Raw genomic sequence first — 20,411 nt, 5'->3', positions numbered from 1 at the left:
CTAAATGTACTCCTACCTATTATGTTCTGGAGCCCTGATGGTACAGTGGTTAAGAGCTTGGCTGCTAAACAAAAGGTTGGCAGTTCAAATCCACCAGCTACTCCTTGGAAACCCTATGGAGCAGTTCGACTCTGTCCTATACGTTTGCTATTGTAACCTGACCCTACGAACGAATGCTAGTCAATTTCCATTAGTCCTTAAACGAGCCCAAACCAGATTTGGCCCATCTCGCATGGGCAGAAGGGCCAGCTGTGACCATTAATTGACCTCAACAGAAGATGCAGCAACAGGTGGAACAAACCAGAAGGAAAATCATCACCCCGACCCCATTCTGAAGTGAAATATTCGACAAGAACCACATCACCTTCTGTTTCCTGGCTGCCATAATTCCTGAACATCTAGAAGTTTCCCTCCCCAGTACACCTGTGCAGCCTATCTTGCTCCCCAAATCACACATAAGCCCTGCTTTCCCATACCTCAGGGAGTCGGATATGAGGAACTTCCTCCTGGCTTCTTACTCTGCACGTTGCAATAAAGTTACTTTCTCTTTCTCAAAAACTGGTGTCCAGCTCATTGGCAAATCTGAGCACACCAGATAAAGACCCAACTTCCTGGACTCAGCGACACCATGAGTTCGAATCGACTTGATGGCAGTGGGTTTTATTATGTTCTACTGTTTTGTTTCTTACTATAGTCTGGGTCTTATTATATTTTTTTGTGTATGAGTGCATATTTTCACTAAATTGTGAATCTTTACAGATTGGAACATAGTGTAAGTCATTCTGATCTTGGCATAGCATAGTTCTTCACGCATATTAAACATTTAAGAGATGTTATTTGAGATTAATTAAATAGATTTGTGCAGTTCAATTCCTCCCTCCAGCTACTGTCCACTCCTATCCTCACATACCATAGGGTCATTGTTTGGCATTTCTAAAACAAAACAAAACAAAAAAAACCTGTAAGGTGAGAAGCTTTTGTACAGAACCACTCTCTCCTTAACCATACTTGTGTCTTGAAGAAAGCTTCCACTTCTATTTTTCTACTTATCTAAGCATTGTCTCCAAGTTTAGCAACGACTCCTTTCAAAACCTTCCTGTGAGTCAGATAGCTGTCAAGAGCATGGGGCTTACTTTAGGCACAGAAACTGAAGGAGAGAGAAGAAAAAGGGAGAGCTCAGCAAATTTCCTAAACATGCGTCAGGACTTGATTGTGGGGAAGTGAGAATCAGACTGTGGTAGGGAACTCCAGGTTGGTGCTGAAGCCTTGAGCTACAGTCTTAATTTTTGGTAAGAAAATCTATATTTACCTGATAACTAGCCTATTTTTCTCAATATCTATAGACAATGGCTTGGGAGTAATTACGTTCACATTTCCTTGTAACACTCCTCTAACTTTTATTTCTTTTGTCTTATCTTTATATCCTCCCACATTTTTTCAAAATATTCCACAATCCATCTTTGTTCTTAAATTTTCATTCTGGAATGAATAGTGAATTTTTGTTTCATTTTTTTAAATTGTGCTTAGGTTAAGGTTTATGGAACAGATTAGTTTCTCATTAAACAAGTAATACACTTATTGCTTTGTGAGATTGGTTGCCAACCCCTTCTCGACCTTGGGTTCCCACTTGCATTCCTCCAACTTTCCTGTCCCTGCTGCCTTCTTGTCCTTTCCCCTGGGCTGGTGTGCCCATTTAGTCTCATATACATGGTTGAGCTATGTGTATTATTGTTTCATGGGTCCGTCTAATCTTTGGCTGAAGGGTGAATCGTAGGAGTGAGTTTAGTACTGAGTAAAAAGAGCATCTGGGGGTCATACTGTGCAGCCCTCAGTGCCTTCCCCTTTATTAGCAATCTTGTTGTTTTGTTAGTTGCCGTCAAGTTGATTCTGACTGAAGATTCTTTAAGGACCTGCTCAGATCCCCTGTGTCTAGAGTAGAACTGTGCTTTCCAGCGTTTTCAAGGCTGTGACCTTTTGGAAGCAGATCTCCAGGCTTGTCTTCCAAAGTGCCTCTGAATGGGTTCGAAATACCAATCTTTTGGCTAATAGTTGAGTGTTTAACTGTTTGCACCACCCAGGGACTCCTTTTATTAGCAATACCATGGGCTTTTTAGTAAACTTATATGTTTCTTTACAGTGAAAAGATTATTTGGTGAGAGTCATTGGACCTGGGATCTAAGAGTCCATCTAGCTTTGATTTTGTGAAAATTAGTTTACAGAGTTACAGTGTCAAAAACAAAATAAAGACAGGGAGAAGGAGAGATGGTTGTTAAGTTTCCTTTCAGTTCTAGCATTGTATGACTCTAAGTTTCTCTCAATTCTTTATGGATCTATGTATAAATATGTGTTGGAGTGCGACAATGGATCAGGGTAGCTGCCATGCACAACAGGGAAGGAAGGGATCCTGGCAGGATTTGAATGTTGTTGACTAAATTCACAGAAAGGGGAATAGGAATTATTTCTTCATTTTTTATTATTTTGGTGATGCACTTATTTTAACTTCCACTGATGCCATTGTGGCAACATTTGGTCAACTCAGCAGAACTACGTCCAAGTTACAAAAATATTTGGGGCCTCTTTAAAAAACAGAGCTACAGCCAGAATGGTCCTTAGAAGTAAGGATAGTAAGACTTCCTTCGTGTATGCTGAGCATGTTATCAGGAGGACCAGTCCCTGGTGAAGGACATCATGCCTGGTAAAGTAGAGGGTCAGTGAAAAAGAGGAAGAATCTCAATGAGATGGACTGATACAGTGGCTACAACAACGGGCTTAAACATAGCAACAATTGTGAGGATGGTTCAGGACTGGGCAGTGTTTTGTTCTGTTGTACATAGGGTCACTATGAGTTAGAACTGACTCAGCAGCACCTAACAACAACATAAAAACAACCATAAAGTGTCGTTATATCTGATAAGAATCAAGAACTAAAAGACGAAAAGGCATTTAGAAGGGAAAGCTGAGGAATTAATGAAGCAGCCTGGGTAAGAATTAAATTGATGAGAATAAGAATCATTTTAGTTGGAAAAGAAAAATGTCAATCCCAAATAAGAACATTTATCCATTCAAGTAATCTTTAACCCTTATCTCATATAAAGCACTGTGCTAAATTCTATGGAGCAAGCATTTATGAATAAGACTCATTTTTTTTTAACCATCATGAAATTTAAAGCTAGAATGATAGATAAGACATCACAATAATAATTATAAGACAAAATGTGGCATTGCATACAGAATATGAAAAGAGGTTTGAACACACACACATAATTAAGAAGCTGAAGAGTAATTTCTAATTGGAATTATTAGAGGAGGTTTCAAGGAAGATATAATATTTGAGCTGGATCTTAATAATGGGTAGAATTTGAACTGGAAAGTTTAGGGATAAAATGAAGAAGAGGTTAAGGTGAAGGACATAGTCCAGATAGAAGTAAACAGCATTAGCCAAGGTATAGATAATGCATAGCATTAACTTGGAATAGTAAGTTATTCAGGATAGCTATAAAGTAGAGCATATTTATGGGAGTGTTCAGATTTAGGGAAGTTTCAGTGCAATGGATCACCTTTATATGGACTTTCTTACCATGATCTTGTAATTCCCACAAAATGATCGGGTGAGACTGTGTAAATAAGGTGCTTATGGCCCACCAAGTGGATTGGGCAACTTGCTAATAGTGCAAATAAGGTGCATGGCACCCTTGTGGGGATGGGACCATGCAAATAAAGTGTATGGAACCCTAACAAAGGAATTGGGCAGTTTTGTCATTCCTCTAGGCTTAAAATAAGCTATACCAGAGGCAGAAAAGGGATACCTCACAACAACCAAGAAAGAAGAACTGGGAGTGGAGTGAGTCCTTTGGACCTGGTGTCCCTCTGCTCAGAACCCCCTAGACCCAGGAGACAGAGGTGTAACACCAGAGATGACATTAGATGGCAAGAAGCGGCAGCAAGAGCGAGTGCGGCAGAGAACTGCTAGCAGCAGAAGCAAGAAATCAGCAGAATATGCACAGTGGACTTACTGGCCCATGGAGTGAGAGAGCTGAGCACCTTCAGGCAGGAGGCTTGCTGAAAGAGTGGGGTGCCTCCAGGCAGTTGGTGGAGCTAGGCTTGCCAACCCACAGAGCAAGAGAGCTGAGTGCTTTCAGGCAGGAGGCTTCCTGGCAGAGTGGGGTGCCTCTGGGAACTTGTCAGTGGAGCTAAAGAGTTTTGTAATACTTGCCCAAGCAGGGCAGAGGCCAAGCCAGTTCAGAGGGCTGAGGGCTAAGAGAGAGGCCTGCCTGTGGGCACAGCTGAGAAGCTGTCCTGACCGAAGAACTGTATCCTGAGTTGTTCCTGATCCTGAATTGTAACCTGGTACTACCCTAGCAAACGCCATAACTGTAAGTACTGTCTGCGAGTTCTGTGTGACCATTATGACAAATTATCAAACCAGGCAGAGCAGTAAAGAGTGCCATAGGAGGGCCAGCTGGTGCAGGAATTAGTAAAAAGGTTGAAGAGTTATGTTTGACCTCCGCTTTGCTTTGTAGGAATCGACCTTGAGCTGTTGATGCTGATAATGACTTTCTCTCCTTCCTCTTGTGAAGTTAGATGAGGCAGTCCGACGCCCCCATGCCACCATTTTTACAGAAGGAAATGGTTTGCACTCAACTACTAATCTAAAGTTTGGTTGTTCACATCCATCCAGCAGTGCCTCAAAAGAAAGCCGTGGTGATCTGCTTTCATAAAGATGACAGCCAAGAAAACCCTCTGGAGCAGTTCTACTCTGTCACACATGGGGTCACCATGAATCTGAATTGACTCTACCACAGGCTTGGTTTTTTGGGGGGTTTTGTTTGTTTATTTAATGTCACAGAGGCCAAGAGAAGAATGTTACAGAGTCAATATATCAAATGATGATTAATATATTGAGGAAGATGCCAGAGAAAAAGATGTTTAGGTTTGCTATTTAGGAGTAGGAAACCCTGGTGGCATAGTGGTTAAGTGCTATGGCTGCTAACCAAAGGGTTGGCAGTTCAAATCTGCCAGGCTCTCCTTCGAAACTCTACAGGGCAGTTCTACTCTGTCCTATAGGGTCGCTACGAGTCGGAATCAACTCCACAGCCCTGGGTTTTATTTAGGAGTAATTTTAGCAGAGTCATGTGGACAGAGGTTAGGACGTGAGCGCCTGGAACAACAGGCCTCAAAACAAGCCCATGTCTTTAAAAAAGAGGAACTATGCTAAAATTAAAAGACACCCTAATACAAAGTGTGATCCTAGACTGGATATTGTTGTAGACAAAGGATCTATAAAGAATATTTTTGGACATTGGGGGAAAAAAATTGAACAAATCTGCTGCAAAAGACCTCTTTAAAGTGTTAAAAAACACAGATGTCACCTTGAGGACTAAGGTGAGCCTGACTGAAGCCATGGTATTTTCAATCACCGCGTATGCATGCAAAAGTTGGACAATGAACAAGGGAGAACAAAGAATTATGGTGTTGGCAAAGAATATTGAATATGCCATGGACTGCCAGAAGAAAGAACAAATCTGTCTTGGAAGAAGTACAGCCAGAATGTTCCTTAGAAGCAAGGGTGGCGAGACTTCGTCTCACGTACTTGGACATGTTATCAGGAGGGACCACTCCCTGGAGAAGGACACCATACTTGGTAAAGTAGATGGTCTTTGAAAAAGAGGAAGACTCTCAATGAGATGGATTTTCACAGTGGTTGCAAAATGGACTAAAACAGCAACAATTGTAAAAATAGTGCAGGCCTGGGCAATGTTTTGTTCTTTTATACATAGGGTCACTATGAGTTGAAACTGACTCAACAGAACCTGACAACAGTAGAAGACATTAGTTAGCTGAGAAAAGAAACCAGTGGAAAATGAAAGATTGAAAGTGCAAAAGTGAGGGGAAATTTATATTGATATGGACTTCCAAATGAGGGTATTGATACAGACTTAAATCAATACGGTAGCTTTTAAACTATCAGAGATTTTTTTTTCTTAAAATATTTAATTATGTTTTCAGTGAAAGTTTACACAGAAAATTAAGTTCCCACTTAACAATTTCTATACAATTTGTTCCGTGACAATGGTTACATTTTTCGCAATGTGTCAGCTTCCTCATTATTTCCATTCTGGTTGTTCTGTTTCCAGTAATCTAGGTACCCTGACCCCTTGAGTCTTGTCTTTGCTTTTGATTAAATGTTGACCATTTAGTCTCATAGACGATTTTTTAAAGGAGCACAGTACTCATGAATGATATTATTTTATTAGCCAATCTGTTATTTAGCTAAAAGATGACCTCATGGAATAGTTCTGGTTCAAGGCTTGAAGACTATCTCAGGGCAATAGTCTTGGGGAGGCCTCCTGTCTCAACAGGTCTAGTAAATTTGGACTTTTTAAGAATTTGAGTTCTGTTTCACATTTTGCTTCCATTCTATCAGGTTCCTTCTATTGTGTTCCTAATCAGAACGGTCGGTATTGGTAGCAGGGGCACCATCTAATTCTTCGGGTCTCAGGGTAGATGAGGTCATGGTTCGTGTAGACTATTAGTCCTGTGGACTAGTTTCGTCTCTGAGTCTTTGCTTTCCTTCTTCCTCTTTTACTTCGGACACGTAGAGACCAATAGGTATATCTTGGATGGCCGCTTGCAAGCTTTTAAGACCTTAGATGCTACTCACCACACTAGGAAGTAGAACATACATTTTACATACTATATATGCCAGTTGGCTGAGTTGTCCCACGAGCCTACAGTCCTAAATTTTCAGACCCTATAAACCAACCCCGTGAGGTATTCAGTTAAGTCTAAGAAGTATAGGTGTTTGTGCCCACTATGTGCCTTATTGTACATACAAACATATATGGATGCATATATGGATCTTATATGTATGTGCAGTTGTGTATAGACACCTCTATATGCCCACATATATACACACATATACATACCTATACACTTTATACATATACACATACACATGCAAGCACACCCCTATTTTTCAGTTGTTCTTGCACAGTTGTACATGTTATAGCATTTACCAGAAAAGTCCTTTTTTCTTGCATACTTCTCAGTCACATCATTTACCTTGATCAAGCTGGGCACATTTCACCTACATTTGCTGTTAAATTTCCCATCACCAGAAATAACAAGTGTCTACTATGGAGCAATCTCCCTCCTTCCTCACCCCCATCTATCCCTGGTAACCACCAGCAATTGTTGCTTTCAACCTGTATACCTATTCTCATCTTTTTTTGTGTGTGTGTGTGCTTTAAGTTTACAAATCAGGTCAGTCTCTCACAGAAAAATTTACATACACCTTGCTATACACTCCTAATGCCTCTCCCCCTAATGAGAAATCACACTCCTTCCCTCTACTCTCTCTCCTCTTGTCCATTCAGGCAGCTTCTGGCCCCCTCTGCCCTCTCATCTCCACTCCAGACAGGAGATGCCAACATACTCTCATATGTCTACTTGATCCTAGAAGCTCACTCTTCGCCAGTATCATTTTCCATCCCATATTCCAGTCCAATCCCTGTCTGAAGAGTTGGCTTTGGGAATGGTTCCAGTCTTGGGCTAACAGAAGGTCTGGGGACGATGACCACCAGGGTCCTTCTAGTCCCAGTCTGACCATTAAGTCTGGTCTTTTTACGAGAATTTGAGGTCTGCATTCTACTGCTCTCCTGCTCCCTCAGGGGTTCTCTGTCCTGTTCCCTGTCAGGGCAGTCATCTGTTGTGGCCAGGCACAATCTAGTTCTTCTGGTCTCAGACTAATGTAGTCTCTGGTTTATGTGGCCCTTTCTGTCTCTTAGGCTCATAATTACCTTGTGTCTTTGGTGTTCTTCATTCATCCTTGCTCCAGGTGGGTTGAGACCAATTGATGTTTTTTTTTTTAGATGGCAGCTTGCTAGCGTTTAAGACCCCAGACGCCACTCTCCAAAGTGGGATGCAGAATGGTTTCTTAGTAGATTTTATTATGCCAATTGACTTACATGTCCCCTGAAACCATGGTCCCCAAACCCCCACCCCTGCTACGCTAGCCTTCGAGGAGTTCAGTTTATTCAGGAAACTTTGCTTTTGGTTAGTCTAGTTGTGTTGACCTCTCCTGTATTGTGTGTTGTCTTTCCCTTCACCTAAAATAAAATTTATCTACTATTTAATTAGTGAAAATCCTTCTCCCTTCTTCCCTCCTCCCTCTCATAACCATCAAAGAATATTTTCTTCTCTGTTTAAACTATTTCTTGAGTTCTTGTAATAGTGGTCTTATACAATATTTGACCTTTTGGAACTGACTCATTTCACTCAGCATAATGTCTTCCAGATTTCTCCATGTTATGAAATGTTTCACAGATTCATCACTGTTCTTTATCAATGCGTAGTATTCCATTGTGTGAATATACCATCATTTATTTATCCATTCATCCGTTGATGGGCACCTTGGTTGCTTCCAACTTTTTACTATTGTAAACAGTGCTGCAATGAACATGGGTGTGCATATATCTGTTCATGTAAAGGTTCTTATTTCTCTAGGATATATTCCAAGGAGTGGGATTGCTAGATCATATGGTAGTTCTATTTCTGCTTTTTTAAGGAAGCACCAAATTGATTTCCAAAGTGGTTTTATCATTTTACATTCCCACCAGCAGTATAGAAGTGTTCCAGTCTGCACTGGGTACTGGGTTTAGTCTCTCCACAACCTCTCCAACATTTATTACTATGTGTTTTTCGGATTAATGCCAGCCTTGTTGGAGTAAGATGGAATCTCATGTAGTTTTGATTTGTATTTCTATAATGGCTAATGATCATGAGTGTTTCCTCATGTATCTGTTAGCAGCCTGAATATCTTCTTTAGTGAAGTGCCTGTTCATATCCTTTGCCCATTTTTTAATTGGGTTATTTGTCTTTTTGTAGTTGAGTTTTTGCAGAATCATGTAAATTTTAGAGATCAGGTGCTGATGGGAAATGTCCTAGCTAAAAATGTTTTCCCAGTCTGTAGGTAGTCTATTTACTTTCAGTGAAGTCTTTGGATGAGCATAGGTGTTTCATTTTTAGGAGCTCCCAGTTCCCAGTTATCTGGCTTCTCTTCTGCATTTTTAGTAATGTTTTCTGTACTGTTTATGTCATGTATTAGGGCTCCCTATATTTTCTTCCACAATCTTTATCTTTTTAGATTTTATGTTTAGGTCTTGGATCCATTTTGAGTTAGTTTTTGTGTATGGTGTGAGGAATGGGTCTTGTTTCATTTTTTTGCAGATGGATATCCAGTTACGCCAGCACCATTTGTTAAACAGACTGTCTTTTCCCCATTTAATTGATTTGGGGCCTTTGTCAAATATCAACTGCTCATATGTGTATGGATTTATGTCTGGATTCTCAATTCTGTTCCATTGGTCTATGTATCTGTTGTTGTACTAGTCCCAGGATGTTTTGACTACTGTGGCAGTATAATAGGTTCTAAAATCAGATAGGGTGAGGCCTCCCACTTTGTTCTTCTTTTTCAGTAATGCTTTACTTATCTGGCGTCTCTTATCCTTCCATATGGAGTTGGTGATTTATTTCTCCATCTCATTAAGAAATGTCGTTGGAATTTGGATCCGAATTGCATTGTATCTATAGACGGCTCTTGGTAGAATAGACATTTTTACAATGTTAAGTCTTCCTATCCATAAGCAAGGTATGTTTTTCAACTTACGTAGTTCTTTTTTGGTTTCTTGCAATGGTTTCTTGTACTTTTCTTTGTGTAGGTCTTTTACCTCTCTGGTTAGATTTATTCCTAAGTATTTTATCTTCTCGGGGGCTACTGTAAATGGTATTGATTTGGTGATTTCCTCTTCAATGTTCTTTTTGTTGATGTAGAGGTATCAAACTGATTTTTGTATGTTTATCTTGTATCCTGATACTCTGCTGAACTGTTCTATTAGTTTCAGCAGTTTTTTTGAGAATTCTTTGGGGTTTTCTGTGTTTACGATCATGTCATCTGCAAATAGAGATATTTTTACTTCTTCCTTACAAATCTGGGTGCCATTTTTTTCTTTAGCTTAAATGCTCTGGATAAGACCTCCAGCACAATGTTGAATAAGAGTGGTGATAAGGGGCATCCTTGTCTGGTTCCCGTTCTCAAGGGGAATGCTTTCAGACTCTCTCCATTTAGGATGATGCTATCTGTTGGCTTTGTATAAATGCCCTTCACTATGTTGAGGAATTTTCCTTCTATCCCCATTTTGCTGAGAGTTTTTATCATGAATGGGTGTTGAATTTTTTCAAATGCCTTTTCTGCATCAATTGATAAAATCAAGTGGTTCTTGTCTTTTGTTTTATTTGTATGGTGGATTACATTAATTGTTTTTGTAATGTTGAACCATCCCTGCATACCTACTATGAATCCCACTTGGTCATGGCGAATTATTTTTTTTGGTATGCTGTTGAATTCTACTGGCTAGAATTTTGTTGAGGATTTTTGCATCTAAGTTCATGAGGGATATAGGTCTGGATTTTCTTTTTTTGTGATGTCTTTACCTGGTTTTGGTATCAGGGATATGCTGGCTTCGTAGAATGAGTTTGGGAGTATTCTGTCCTTTTCTATGCTCTGAAATACCCTTAGTAGTAGTGGTGTTAACTCTTCTCTGAAAGTTTTGGTAGAACTCTGCAGTGAAGTCATCAGGGCCAGGGCTTTTTTTTCTTGAGAGTTTTTTGATTACCTTTTCAATCTCTTCTTTTGTTATGGGTCTATTTAGTTGTTCCACCTCTGTTTATGTTAGTTTAGGTAGGTAGTGTGTTTCTAGGAATTCATCCATTTCTTCTAGGTTTTCAAGTTTGTTACAGTACAATTTTTTGTAGTAATCTCATGGTTCTTTTAATTTCAGTTGGGTCTGTTGTAATTTGCCCATCTCATTTCTTATTAGGGTTATTTGTTTCCTTTCCTGTTTCTCTTTTGTCAGTCTGGCCAATGGTTTATCAATTTTGTTAATTTTTTCAAAGAACCAGCTTTTGGTCTTGTTAACTCTTTCAATTGTTTTTCTGTTCTCTAATTCATTTAATTCTGCTCTAATTTTTATTATTTGCTTTCTTCTGGTGCCTGAGGGTTTCTTTTGTTTCCCTCTTTCTATTTGTACAAGTTGTAGGGACAGTTCTTTGATTTTGGACCTTTCTTCTTTTTTTATGTGTGCATTTATTGATATAAATCGACCTCTGAGTACTGCTTTTGCTGTGTCCCAAAGGTTCTGATATGAAGTGTTTTCATTCTCATTGGATTCTATGAATTTCTTTATTCCCTTCTTAATGTCTTCTGTAACCCAGTCTTTTTTGAGCAGAGCATTGTTCAGTTTCCAAGAGTTTCATTTCTCTTCCCTGGTTTTCCTGTTATTAATTTCTATTTTTATGGCCTTATGGTCAGAGAAGATGATTTGTAATATTTTGATATTTTGGATTCTGCAAAGGCTTTCCTTATGACCTAATATGTGGTCTATTCTAGAGAATGTTCCATGTGCACTAGAAAAGAGAGTATGCTTTGCAGCTGTTGAGTGAAGTGTTCTGTATTTGTCTATGAGGTCAAGTTGGTTGATTGTGGCATTTAGATCTTCCATGTCTTTATTGAGCTTCTTACTGGATGTCCTGTCCTTCACTGAAAGAGGTGTGTTGAAGTCTCCTACTATAATTGTTGAGCCATCTATCTCACTTTTCAATGCTGTTAGAGTTTGTTTTATGTATCTTGCAGCCCTGTCGTTGGGTGCATAAATATTTAATATGGTTACATTCTTCTTAGTAAATTGTCCCTGTAATCATTATATAGTGTCCTTCCTTATCCTTTGTGGTGGATTTAGCTTTAAAGTCTATTTTGTCAGAAATTAGCATTGCCATTCCTGCTTTTTTTATTGTTGTTTGCTTGATATATTTTTTTCCATCCTTTGAGTTTTAGTTTGTTTGTGTCTCCAAGTCTAAGATGTGTCTCTTGTAGGCAGGAGATAGCTGGATTATGTTTTTTTTTGTCCAATCTATAACTCTCTGTCTCTTTAGTGGTGCATTTAGTCCATTTACATTCAGCGTAATTGTAGATAGGTATGAGTTTAGTGCTGTCATTTTGATGCCTTTTTGTGTGTGTGTGTGTGTCTCTGACAGTTTCATTTTTCCACTTTTTTGTGCTGAGAAGTTTTTCTTTGTAAATTGTGTGTTCCTCATTTTCATTGTAGTTGAATTTGGTTTTTGCTGAGTCTCTATGTTTATCTTGGTTTTTATTTTGAAGTATGGGATTGTTAGTCTTCTTTGTGGTTACCTTAATATTTACCCCTATTTTTCTAAATATAAACCTAACTTGTATCTCCCTCTATTGCCTTGATTTCCTCTCTGTATGGAGGATCTATGCCTACTGTATTTAGTCTCTCTTTAATGATTATTGTCACCTTTTACATAACAACATCAGTGATTCCCTGTTTTGAGCATTTTTTTATCTTATTTTATTTTTGTGATTTCCCTATCTGAGTTGATATCAGGATGCTCTGTTCTGTGTCCTAGCGTTGTGCTGATATCTGATATTACTGATTTTCTAACCAGAGAATTTTCTTTAGTATTTCTTGTAGTTTTGGTTTGGTTTTGGCAAATTCTCTAAGCTTGTGTTTATCTGTAAATGACTTAATTTCACCTTCATATTTGAGAGACAATTTTGCTGAATATATATGATTCTTAACTAGCAATTTTTCTCCTTCAATGCTCTATATATGTCTTCCCATTGCCTTCTTGCCTTCATGGTTTCTGCTGAGTAGTCCAAACTTATTCTTATTGGTTCTCCTTTGTAGGTAACTTTTTGCTTATCCCTGGCTGCTCTTAAAATTTTCTCTTTATCTTTGGTTTCGGCAAGTTTGATGGTAATATGTCTCAGTGACTTTTTTTTGGCATCTACCTTGTATGGGGTTAGATGAACATCTCAGATAGATATCCTTTCATCTTTCACAATGTCAGGGAAGTTTTCTGCTGACAGATCTTCACCAGCTCTCTCTGCATTTTCTGTTATCCCTCCCTGTTCTGGAATTCCAAACACTCACAAGTTATTCTTCTTGGTAGAGTCCCACACGATTCTTACAGTATCTTCATTTTTTTTTTTAAATCTTTCCTGATTTTTCTTCAAATATATTGGTGCCAAGTGCCTTATCCTCCATCTCCCCAATTCTGCATTCTGATTCCTCAATTCTGCTTCTCTGACTTCCTATTGAGTTGTCTAATTCTGTAATTTTATTGTTAATCTTTTGAATTTCTGAATGCTATCTCTTTATGGATTCATGCAGTTTATTAATTTTTTCATTATGTTCTTGAATAATCTTTCTAATTTCTCCAACTGCTTTGTGTGTTCCTTGGCTTTTTCTGCACATTGCCTGATTTCATTCCTGATGTCTTGAAACCAAACCAAAAAACCAAACCCACTGCTGTCGAGTCGATTCTGACTCATAGCGACCCTATAGGACAGAGTAGAACTGCCCCATAGAGTTTCCAAGGAGTGCCTGGTGGATTCAAACTGCTGACCTCTTGGTTAGCAGGCGTAGCACTTAACCAGTATGCCACCAGGGTTTCCTGAAGTCTTGAAGCATTCTGTATACTAATCTTTTGTATTCTACATCTGGCAATTCCAGGAATACATCTTCATCTGGGAGAGACCTTGATTCTCTGTTTTGGGAGTTTGTAGAAGCAATCACGATCTGCTTCTTTATGTGATTTGATATCGACTGCTGTCTCCAAGCCATCTGTAAGTTATTGTAATAATTTATTTTATGTTTGCTCACTGTTTCCTATCTTCTTGCTTTGTTTTGTTTCAATATACCCAGATAGGCTACTAGAGTGAGCTAACTTGATTATTGGAGCCTTTGAAGCACTAATGTGCTGTCACCTGATGGTTAGAGCTGTTACCAGGTATATAAGCCTATAAGTCCATTCACTACTTTTGAATAGATTTAGCTCAGGTGTCCTGATAGTCACCTAGTGTGTGGTATAGGCTGTCACCTGCTATCTTAGAGGAGTAGTGGTGATGGTGTATGCACTGGTTTCTGGTAGTGACAGCGGATCACACTCTGAGGAAGGCAGAGTGCTGACAGCTTTCCCCCAAGTGTCAGTGAGGAAGGAGCGTCTCTGTTCTCTAAAGCGCTCTGGTGGGTGGGCTCTGCAGCTGTACCTTAGCACCCAGTGCTTATATCTGTAAAGACTAGTAGACAGACCCCTTTCATGAGTGGCTAGGTGGCATGGGTGGAGCCTCAGCACTCAGGTCTCTGCTGTCGGTAGGTGAGGGCTCTGTTTAATACATAGAGCAGTATCAGACCTCCAAAACCTGCCTATCCACCACATAGCTGAAACAATTACAGTCAGACCTCTAACAGATTTGCCTTTGCAGTATAATAGCCACCTGGTTCCACGTAGGGGTGAAAGCCAAAGTCTGTGGATCTCTTGTGCCTGGACTGGAGCAGCTTCTGCTCTGAGCTTCCAGTTTAGGGGAGTCAGAAAAGTATTTTTCCCGTTTCTTAATTTGCTTCTTCTCCCTGGCCAAGAGAATGGATCAGAAAAAGTGCAGCACATTCTATCTCAGGCCCATGGAATTCAAATGTTAATGAAGCCAGCTGGGGCAAAAAGGGAAGGGATAAGATAGACAGGAGAGTACTTTCAGAAGGAGCTATTAGATCCTTACAGTAAATTAGACAAAATCACTTGTCTTGTGTCAAGAGCACTGTTTTATCTCCAATTCCAGAGGCGTGTGTATCCTGTGTGTGCTGGCTGGGTCCCCACCCAGACTGCCCCAGGGATTAGGGCTGCGTGCAATGCTTACCATGTCTCGGGAAACTACCATCAGCCCCACCGTATTTTCACCAAAGAATGGCACCAAGGAATCTGAGCTGAGGTGCTGCACGGGCTCAGCAACTCGTCACTGCTTCTGCACAGTCTCTCACTCCCCTGTCGTTAGGGTTGATTCCTTAGTTCTGTGTCTGATGCTCAGAGTTCATAGATTGTCATATATGTAATAGGTTCACTTGTTTTTCAGGTCTTTGTTACAAGTGGGTTCAGTGGAAGCTTCTGACTAGTTAGCCATCTTGGCCCTGCCTCTCTATTCTTGTCTTTTTATAATAATGAGATCAATATAGTTATTTGTCCTTTTGTGATTATTTCACTCAGTACAATGTCCTCCAGATTCATCCATGTGACAATACATTTTGAGAATTCCTCACTATTCTTTATGGCTGCATAATATTCCATTGTGTGTATGTGTGTGTGTGTGTACTACATTTTGTTTATTATCAGAAAATGTTTTTGTGTTGTCCAGTGTGAAATCAAGGAATATAAGCTAAAAGAGTGTAAGGTCTTTCTGGTTTTATGATTCTACATCATTACATGGGAATAAGTCAGAAGTCTAAGAATATGCATTTCTTAAAAGATACTGATAGATTTAACATTTTCTTTCATCATTTTGCAGAAGCTTAGCCATGGAGTCTTCCTCAGCTGAGACCAATTCAACTGACCTACTCTCACAGCCTTCAGATGAACCCCAAGTAATTCTCTCCGTGGTCATTCTGGGCCTCACTTTCTTATTGGGATTGCCAGGAAATGGGCTCGTGCTGTGGGTGGCAGGCCTAAAGATGCAGCGAACAGTGAACACAGTTTGGTTTCTCCACCTCACCGCAGCGGACCTTCTCTGCTGCCTCTCCCTGCCCTTCTCCCTTGCTCACTTGGCTCTTCAAGGACACTGGCCCTATGGCTGGCTCCTCTGCAAGCTCATCCCCTCCATCATCATCCTTAACATGTTTGCCAGCGTCTTTCTGCTTACTGCCATCAGCCTCGACCGCTGTCTTCTGGTACTCAAGCCAATCTGGTGCCAGAATCACCGCAATGTGAGGACAGCCTTTGCCATCTGTGGATGTATCTGGGTGGTAGCTTTTGCAATGTGTATACCTGTGTTCTTATACCGTGAAATGTTCACTGTAGACAACCATAATATGTGTGGCTACAATTTTGGTGTCTACAGCTCATTAGATTATTCAGATTTGGCCTTTGATCTACTGGAAAACGGAACTCTTAATGACTCCATTGTTCCGCTGCCTGGGGAAACAGATGATAGGTTAGATTCTTCCTCTTTCCCAACAAATGATCATCCTTGGACAGTCCCCGCAATGAATCCATTGACGACTTCCACTGACCTCCATGCTCAAACATTCCAAAGACCTTCTGGAGATTCACTCCCTAGGAATTTATCTAGATTATCCAGTCAGTATACCTATTATAATTTATATAAATCTGCTGATGTGGTCTTACCTAGAATTCCCAGTGATGTGCGTGGGTTTCCCAGTGAAGATCGAAGGACTGACTCATTGGATTACTCTAATTTTCTCTCTACTGATTTAGGCCTTTTCCCCAGTGCTTCTAGCAATTCCTTATACACATATGATTACTATGATTACCACAGTGGTAATTCAAGCCAATTCATAAACGACAATCAAGTGCCAACACCCCTGGTAGCGATAACCATCACTAGGCTAGTAGTGGGTTTCCTGTTGCCTTTTATTATCATGGTGGTCTGCTATACCCTTATTATCTTCCGAATGCGACAGGGACGCTTCTCCAAGTCTCGGCGCAAAACTTTGCGAGTGGCCATGGTGGTGGTCGTTGTCTTTCTTGTCTGCTGGACTCCATACCATGTAGTTGGTGTCCTATCATTGTTTATTGATCTAGAAACTCCCTTTGGGGAAGCTTTGTTGTCCTGGGACCATGTGTCCATTGCACTAGCATCTGCAAATAGCTGCTTCAATCCCTTCCTCTATGCCCTCCTGGGGAAAGATTTTAGGAAGAAAGCAAGGCAGTCCATGCAGGGCATTCTGGAAGCAGCCTTCAGTGAGGAGCTCACACACTCTACCAGCTGCCCCCAAAACAAAATCTCTTTAGAAAGAAACAGTACCAGTACAGTTGTTTGAAAACATGGAGCAGCCAACTCAAGCAGAGGTTCTTAAGTATTCACCCAGTACAATATGTTTCTAAAAGGTTGAGAGATGTAGTAAGCAGGGGGATTCAGAAACCATCAAAGAATCATAAGCAACATCTTAGTCCAGTGGTTCTCAAAACGTGGTGCCCAGACTAGGGATACCACTTGTCAGAAATGTAAACTCTCAAGCCCCACCCCAGACTTGCAGAATCAGAATTTCTGTGAGGTAGGGCCCAGCAAGCCCTCTTGTTTTAACAAGTCATCTTGTTTCTGATATATGATAAATTTGAGAATTATTGTAAAAGTCCATTTCTGTCCAATACTAAACCATGTGTGATAAATGAGAAAATAGTCTGTTTTTAAATGATGTTTCCATCATTAAATTTTTTCTTTAGTATTATCTAAATCCCCTTCTAGATTCAATGTTAACTCATTTCTTCTAGGCCTATCAGCTATTGAGACAGAAAAGAAGCCCTGGTGGAACAATGGTTAAGTGCTCCACTGTTAACCAAAACGTCAGTGGTTCAAACCCACCAGTGGCTCCATAAAGATCTGCCCCCATACAGACTACAGCCTAGGAAACCATATGGGGCAGTTCCACTCTGTCCTATAGTGTTGCTATGAGTTGGAATCTACTCGATGGCACACAACAACATGAGACTGAATCTGGAGCAAAGTGAGATGCCAGATGCCTGCTACCTGGAACACCCCTGGGTACAGGACATAGGGATTCCAAGGGTCCACTTTACAAGTAAGTAAGCATTTATTATGTGAAGACAGACTAACACATCTAAAAACTTCCTAGTAAAATGTTACGTAAGCTGCTGTTTGGGGAGATCTCCGTTTACTCTATCTGCCAACTGGTCAAATCATCTATCTTCCATTCCTTTTCTTAAGCTCTTTGATTTCCTTATTCTTTTCATGCCTCTAAATATTCTTCCATACCAGACTTTTAGTCTCCAATAACCTCTAATTTCATAATATTTGAATTACTCCCTCCTCTTGCTCCGAATTAATACTTTCCAAAGGCTTCATCTCAAATGAAAGAAGAAAAAGGGTGGAGGATGGAGCAGCAATTATTTACTCTGCTGCAAAATGACTGAATACTGTACCAGAAATACCATTAAACTTTTTTTTTTAAATATGACTATATATGTGTATCTTTCATACCAAAATTACCACATATATCTTTTGGGCTTTGTAATCCTTTCTTACCAAAGTTACACAATGTACATAGTTTTAAGAGAATTAAAATTGTAGAGACTTATAATGAAATGTAAGACATCTTCTGCCCAACTCTGTGTAATGCCCAACTGCTCTCTTCTCACTCACATTTCCCATCGGCAAACCTTGCAATTCTTTTAGAGATTTCTAAATTACATGTTTTTAGACGTGACAAAATGACTTGTTCTGAAAGATGAAGATTTTTATTCAAACACCTCTGTATTTTTATGTTGTTTGTCTAGCATACACAATATTTGTTAATAACCATATTTTAATTCATTCATGCCCAGGCTTCTCTCTCCCTTTGGACCACCCATTTTTCTTGAACTTTGTCTATCCTTTTCAAACATTTATATAGTTTTCCTACCAGCACCCTTTTATTTTTAAAAAGCATTTCCCAACTCCCTACCACATTCTCTCTCATTTTTCTGTGTATAAAATTTTAAATGTAGCCTTTTCTAAACTGATTATATACAATGACTTAATCTAAAAAATAGAAAAGGAGATGTTTTGGACTTGCAAGGCATTATTATTTGTTCAATAGTTGAGGTGAGAGTCTGGACTACAAATTCGTTATAAGGTTCTATGCAGAAAATTTCAAATCACTAGGAATTCTGTCAGTTGTTAGGTAATACCGTCTGACATGATGTAAATTTGCATCACTACTTTTCCAATTTAATTTGCTTATATATCTGATGTAAATAAATACTTTTTATCTCATGGATCCTTGCAAGGCTCAGATATTCATAAACGCTTGTAATTGGTTTACACCCAGGATATATCATAACCTATAAATATTCAGCAAATAAATCTCATAGTGGGTTACTGTAGGGCTGCTATAATGGCCATTAGCCAGACTTCTTGAAACCCCAACACATCCCACAAGACCCTGAGTGTAAATTCCAAACTACTGGGGCTAATGTATATGATATTAGGATGAATAAACTTGACATAGTTATAAGATTCAATGTACAGTGAACTGTTGGCAATCCATTGTCTAGACTCCTTTTGAGAGTTCTATTTATCTTGGAAATGTATTCTTAAGAAATTCCTACAATTAGAATTCCCTCATTTATGATGAAAAACTCTGGTGAGTGCCTATAACTATTTTTGTACTATCTCATCTCCAGGATGTCTCAGACTGGGATCCAGTTCTTCACCAAAATGCAGTATCTTAAATATTTAAAATACCCCAGGATTCAAGTAAGGTGGCCCTAGTCCACATACCAAGCTGCAAGGGGTGACTGACTTTCCCAATATTTCACTATATTTAATAGCATTTGAAAAGAGGAATGTTAAAGGAGTGCTCTTAATTCATCTTCCCATCAACCTTACAAAAAATTACAAGGCAAACCACTTAATCCCAATAGTGGGAAGAGAGGCTAAATGCCAAGTAAAACCAAATGCTCTCACATTTCTCCCTTCCTACCCCAGCAAAGAGAAACTTGACACCAGTAAGATTTAAAAAAATTAAAAAAAAAACCATAAACATTCTTCTTTTTTTCTTTTTATTAAGAAAGCATGCAAAAAACAACAACTTGTGAGACCATACACCCCCTTCCCAGCCTGCACCAATGCAAAGCATTATGGGTGGTATGAAGAACTCACCAAACCAGAAACATGAGGGTTGAGGAGAGGAAGGCAGGAAGGGGTGGATCTACACCAAATAATTGTTCCTTCTGTCCCTCTCCTCCACTTTCTCCCTTATTTCCTCTTGTAGGCAGTGAGCTCCTGCAATTTTGTACACATCACCCAATACAACAACAATGACTATACTTCATGTCCAGCAATGCCAGACTAACAAGAAAAAGTAGTATTCTTTCCATTTCATGGAGGGGAGGGGAAACTGAGGCCCAAAGAAAGTCAGGTTTGTCCTGTGCCATTTAGCAAGGCTGACCTTGGCAGAGGGGAGCTGGAATCCCAAGAGACCTGATGGCTAATCTCCAGTCCCAGCCCCAAACTTCAGGTATTCTGGCTGCCATCAGGGTTCTTAATGACACTAGTTTTCAGAAGACACAGGTGAATTATAAGGAAAGGACATTTGCATACATGATTTAGTCTACCCTTGCAAATGTTGTATGGATCTGAGCAGGAGAGGAGTTTAGAAAAGAGGAGTGATAATTTGTAAAGAGGGGAGTCTTGAGGAGAACGGACTGGAAGTTATGTGTACGAGGCACCTTGAGTCGAAGGAGTAAGGAAGAGATGCCTAAAATAGAAACACAAGTCAAAGGCATTTTGCCACCCTCTAAGAGAAGTTTTCCTTTCCCCAATG

At 39.7% G+C, this 20,411-nt stretch overlaps 2 protein-coding genes across 6 annotated transcripts in view; one reads left to right on the top strand and one right to left on the bottom strand.

The window, feature by feature from the left end:
- The window catches only part of NECAP1 (NECAP endocytosis associated 1), a 30,386-nt gene extending 26,237 nt beyond the window's left edge, over window positions 1-4,149 (bottom strand). The window contains exon 1 of one of the 2 annotated variants that reach the window (XM_064284658.1): window positions 4,014-4,149. The gene's annotated coding sequence lies outside the window, so the exon portion shown is untranslated. The remainder of the gene's footprint in view (window positions 1-4,013) is intronic. The other variant, XM_064284657.1, reaches the window with a different exon arrangement.
- Window positions 590-19,587, top strand: C3AR1 (complement C3a receptor 1). Of its 4 annotated transcripts, none has more exons than XM_064284656.1 (3): window positions 590-1,289; window positions 13,593-13,705; window positions 15,416-19,586. In XM_064284656.1, exon 3 carries the CDS (start codon window positions 15,426-15,428, stop codon window positions 16,905-16,907), a length of 1,482 nt encoding a protein of 493 aa, XP_064140726.1. In that variant the 5' UTR covers window positions 590-1,289; window positions 13,593-13,705; window positions 15,416-15,425; the 3' UTR covers window positions 16,908-19,586. The 4 variants fall into 4 exon arrangements, with proteins under 4 accessions (XP_064140726.1, XP_003410851.1, XP_023404850.1 ...); XM_003410803.4 differs by lacking the exon at window positions 590-1,289 and adding an exon at window positions 1,298-4,373; XM_023549082.2 differs by lacking the exons at window positions 590-1,289; window positions 13,593-13,705 and adding an exon at window positions 1,298-4,373 and having other exon boundaries at window positions 15,416-19,587.
- Window positions 19,588-20,411: the final 824 nt, after the last annotated feature.

The sequence above is a fragment of the Loxodonta africana genome, chromosome 4, assembly GCF_030014295.1.
Source record: "Loxodonta africana isolate mLoxAfr1 chromosome 4, mLoxAfr1.hap2, whole genome shotgun sequence".
Lineage (NCBI taxonomy): Eukaryota > Metazoa > Chordata > Mammalia > Proboscidea > Elephantidae > Loxodonta > Loxodonta africana.
The sequence above is the reverse complement of the archived record's forward strand: the minus strand, read 5'-3'. Positions and strand labels throughout refer to the sequence as shown.

Coding starts and splice junctions, on each gene's coding strand:
- C3AR1 (XM_023549081.2), top strand. CDS start 14,766: ATGCTTACCATGTCTCGGGAAACTACCATCAGCCCCACCGTATTTTCA. Junction 14,846..15,415: donor ACCAAGGAATCTGAGCTGAG/GTGCTGCACGGG, acceptor ATCATTTTGCAG/AAGCTTAGCCATGGAGTCTT.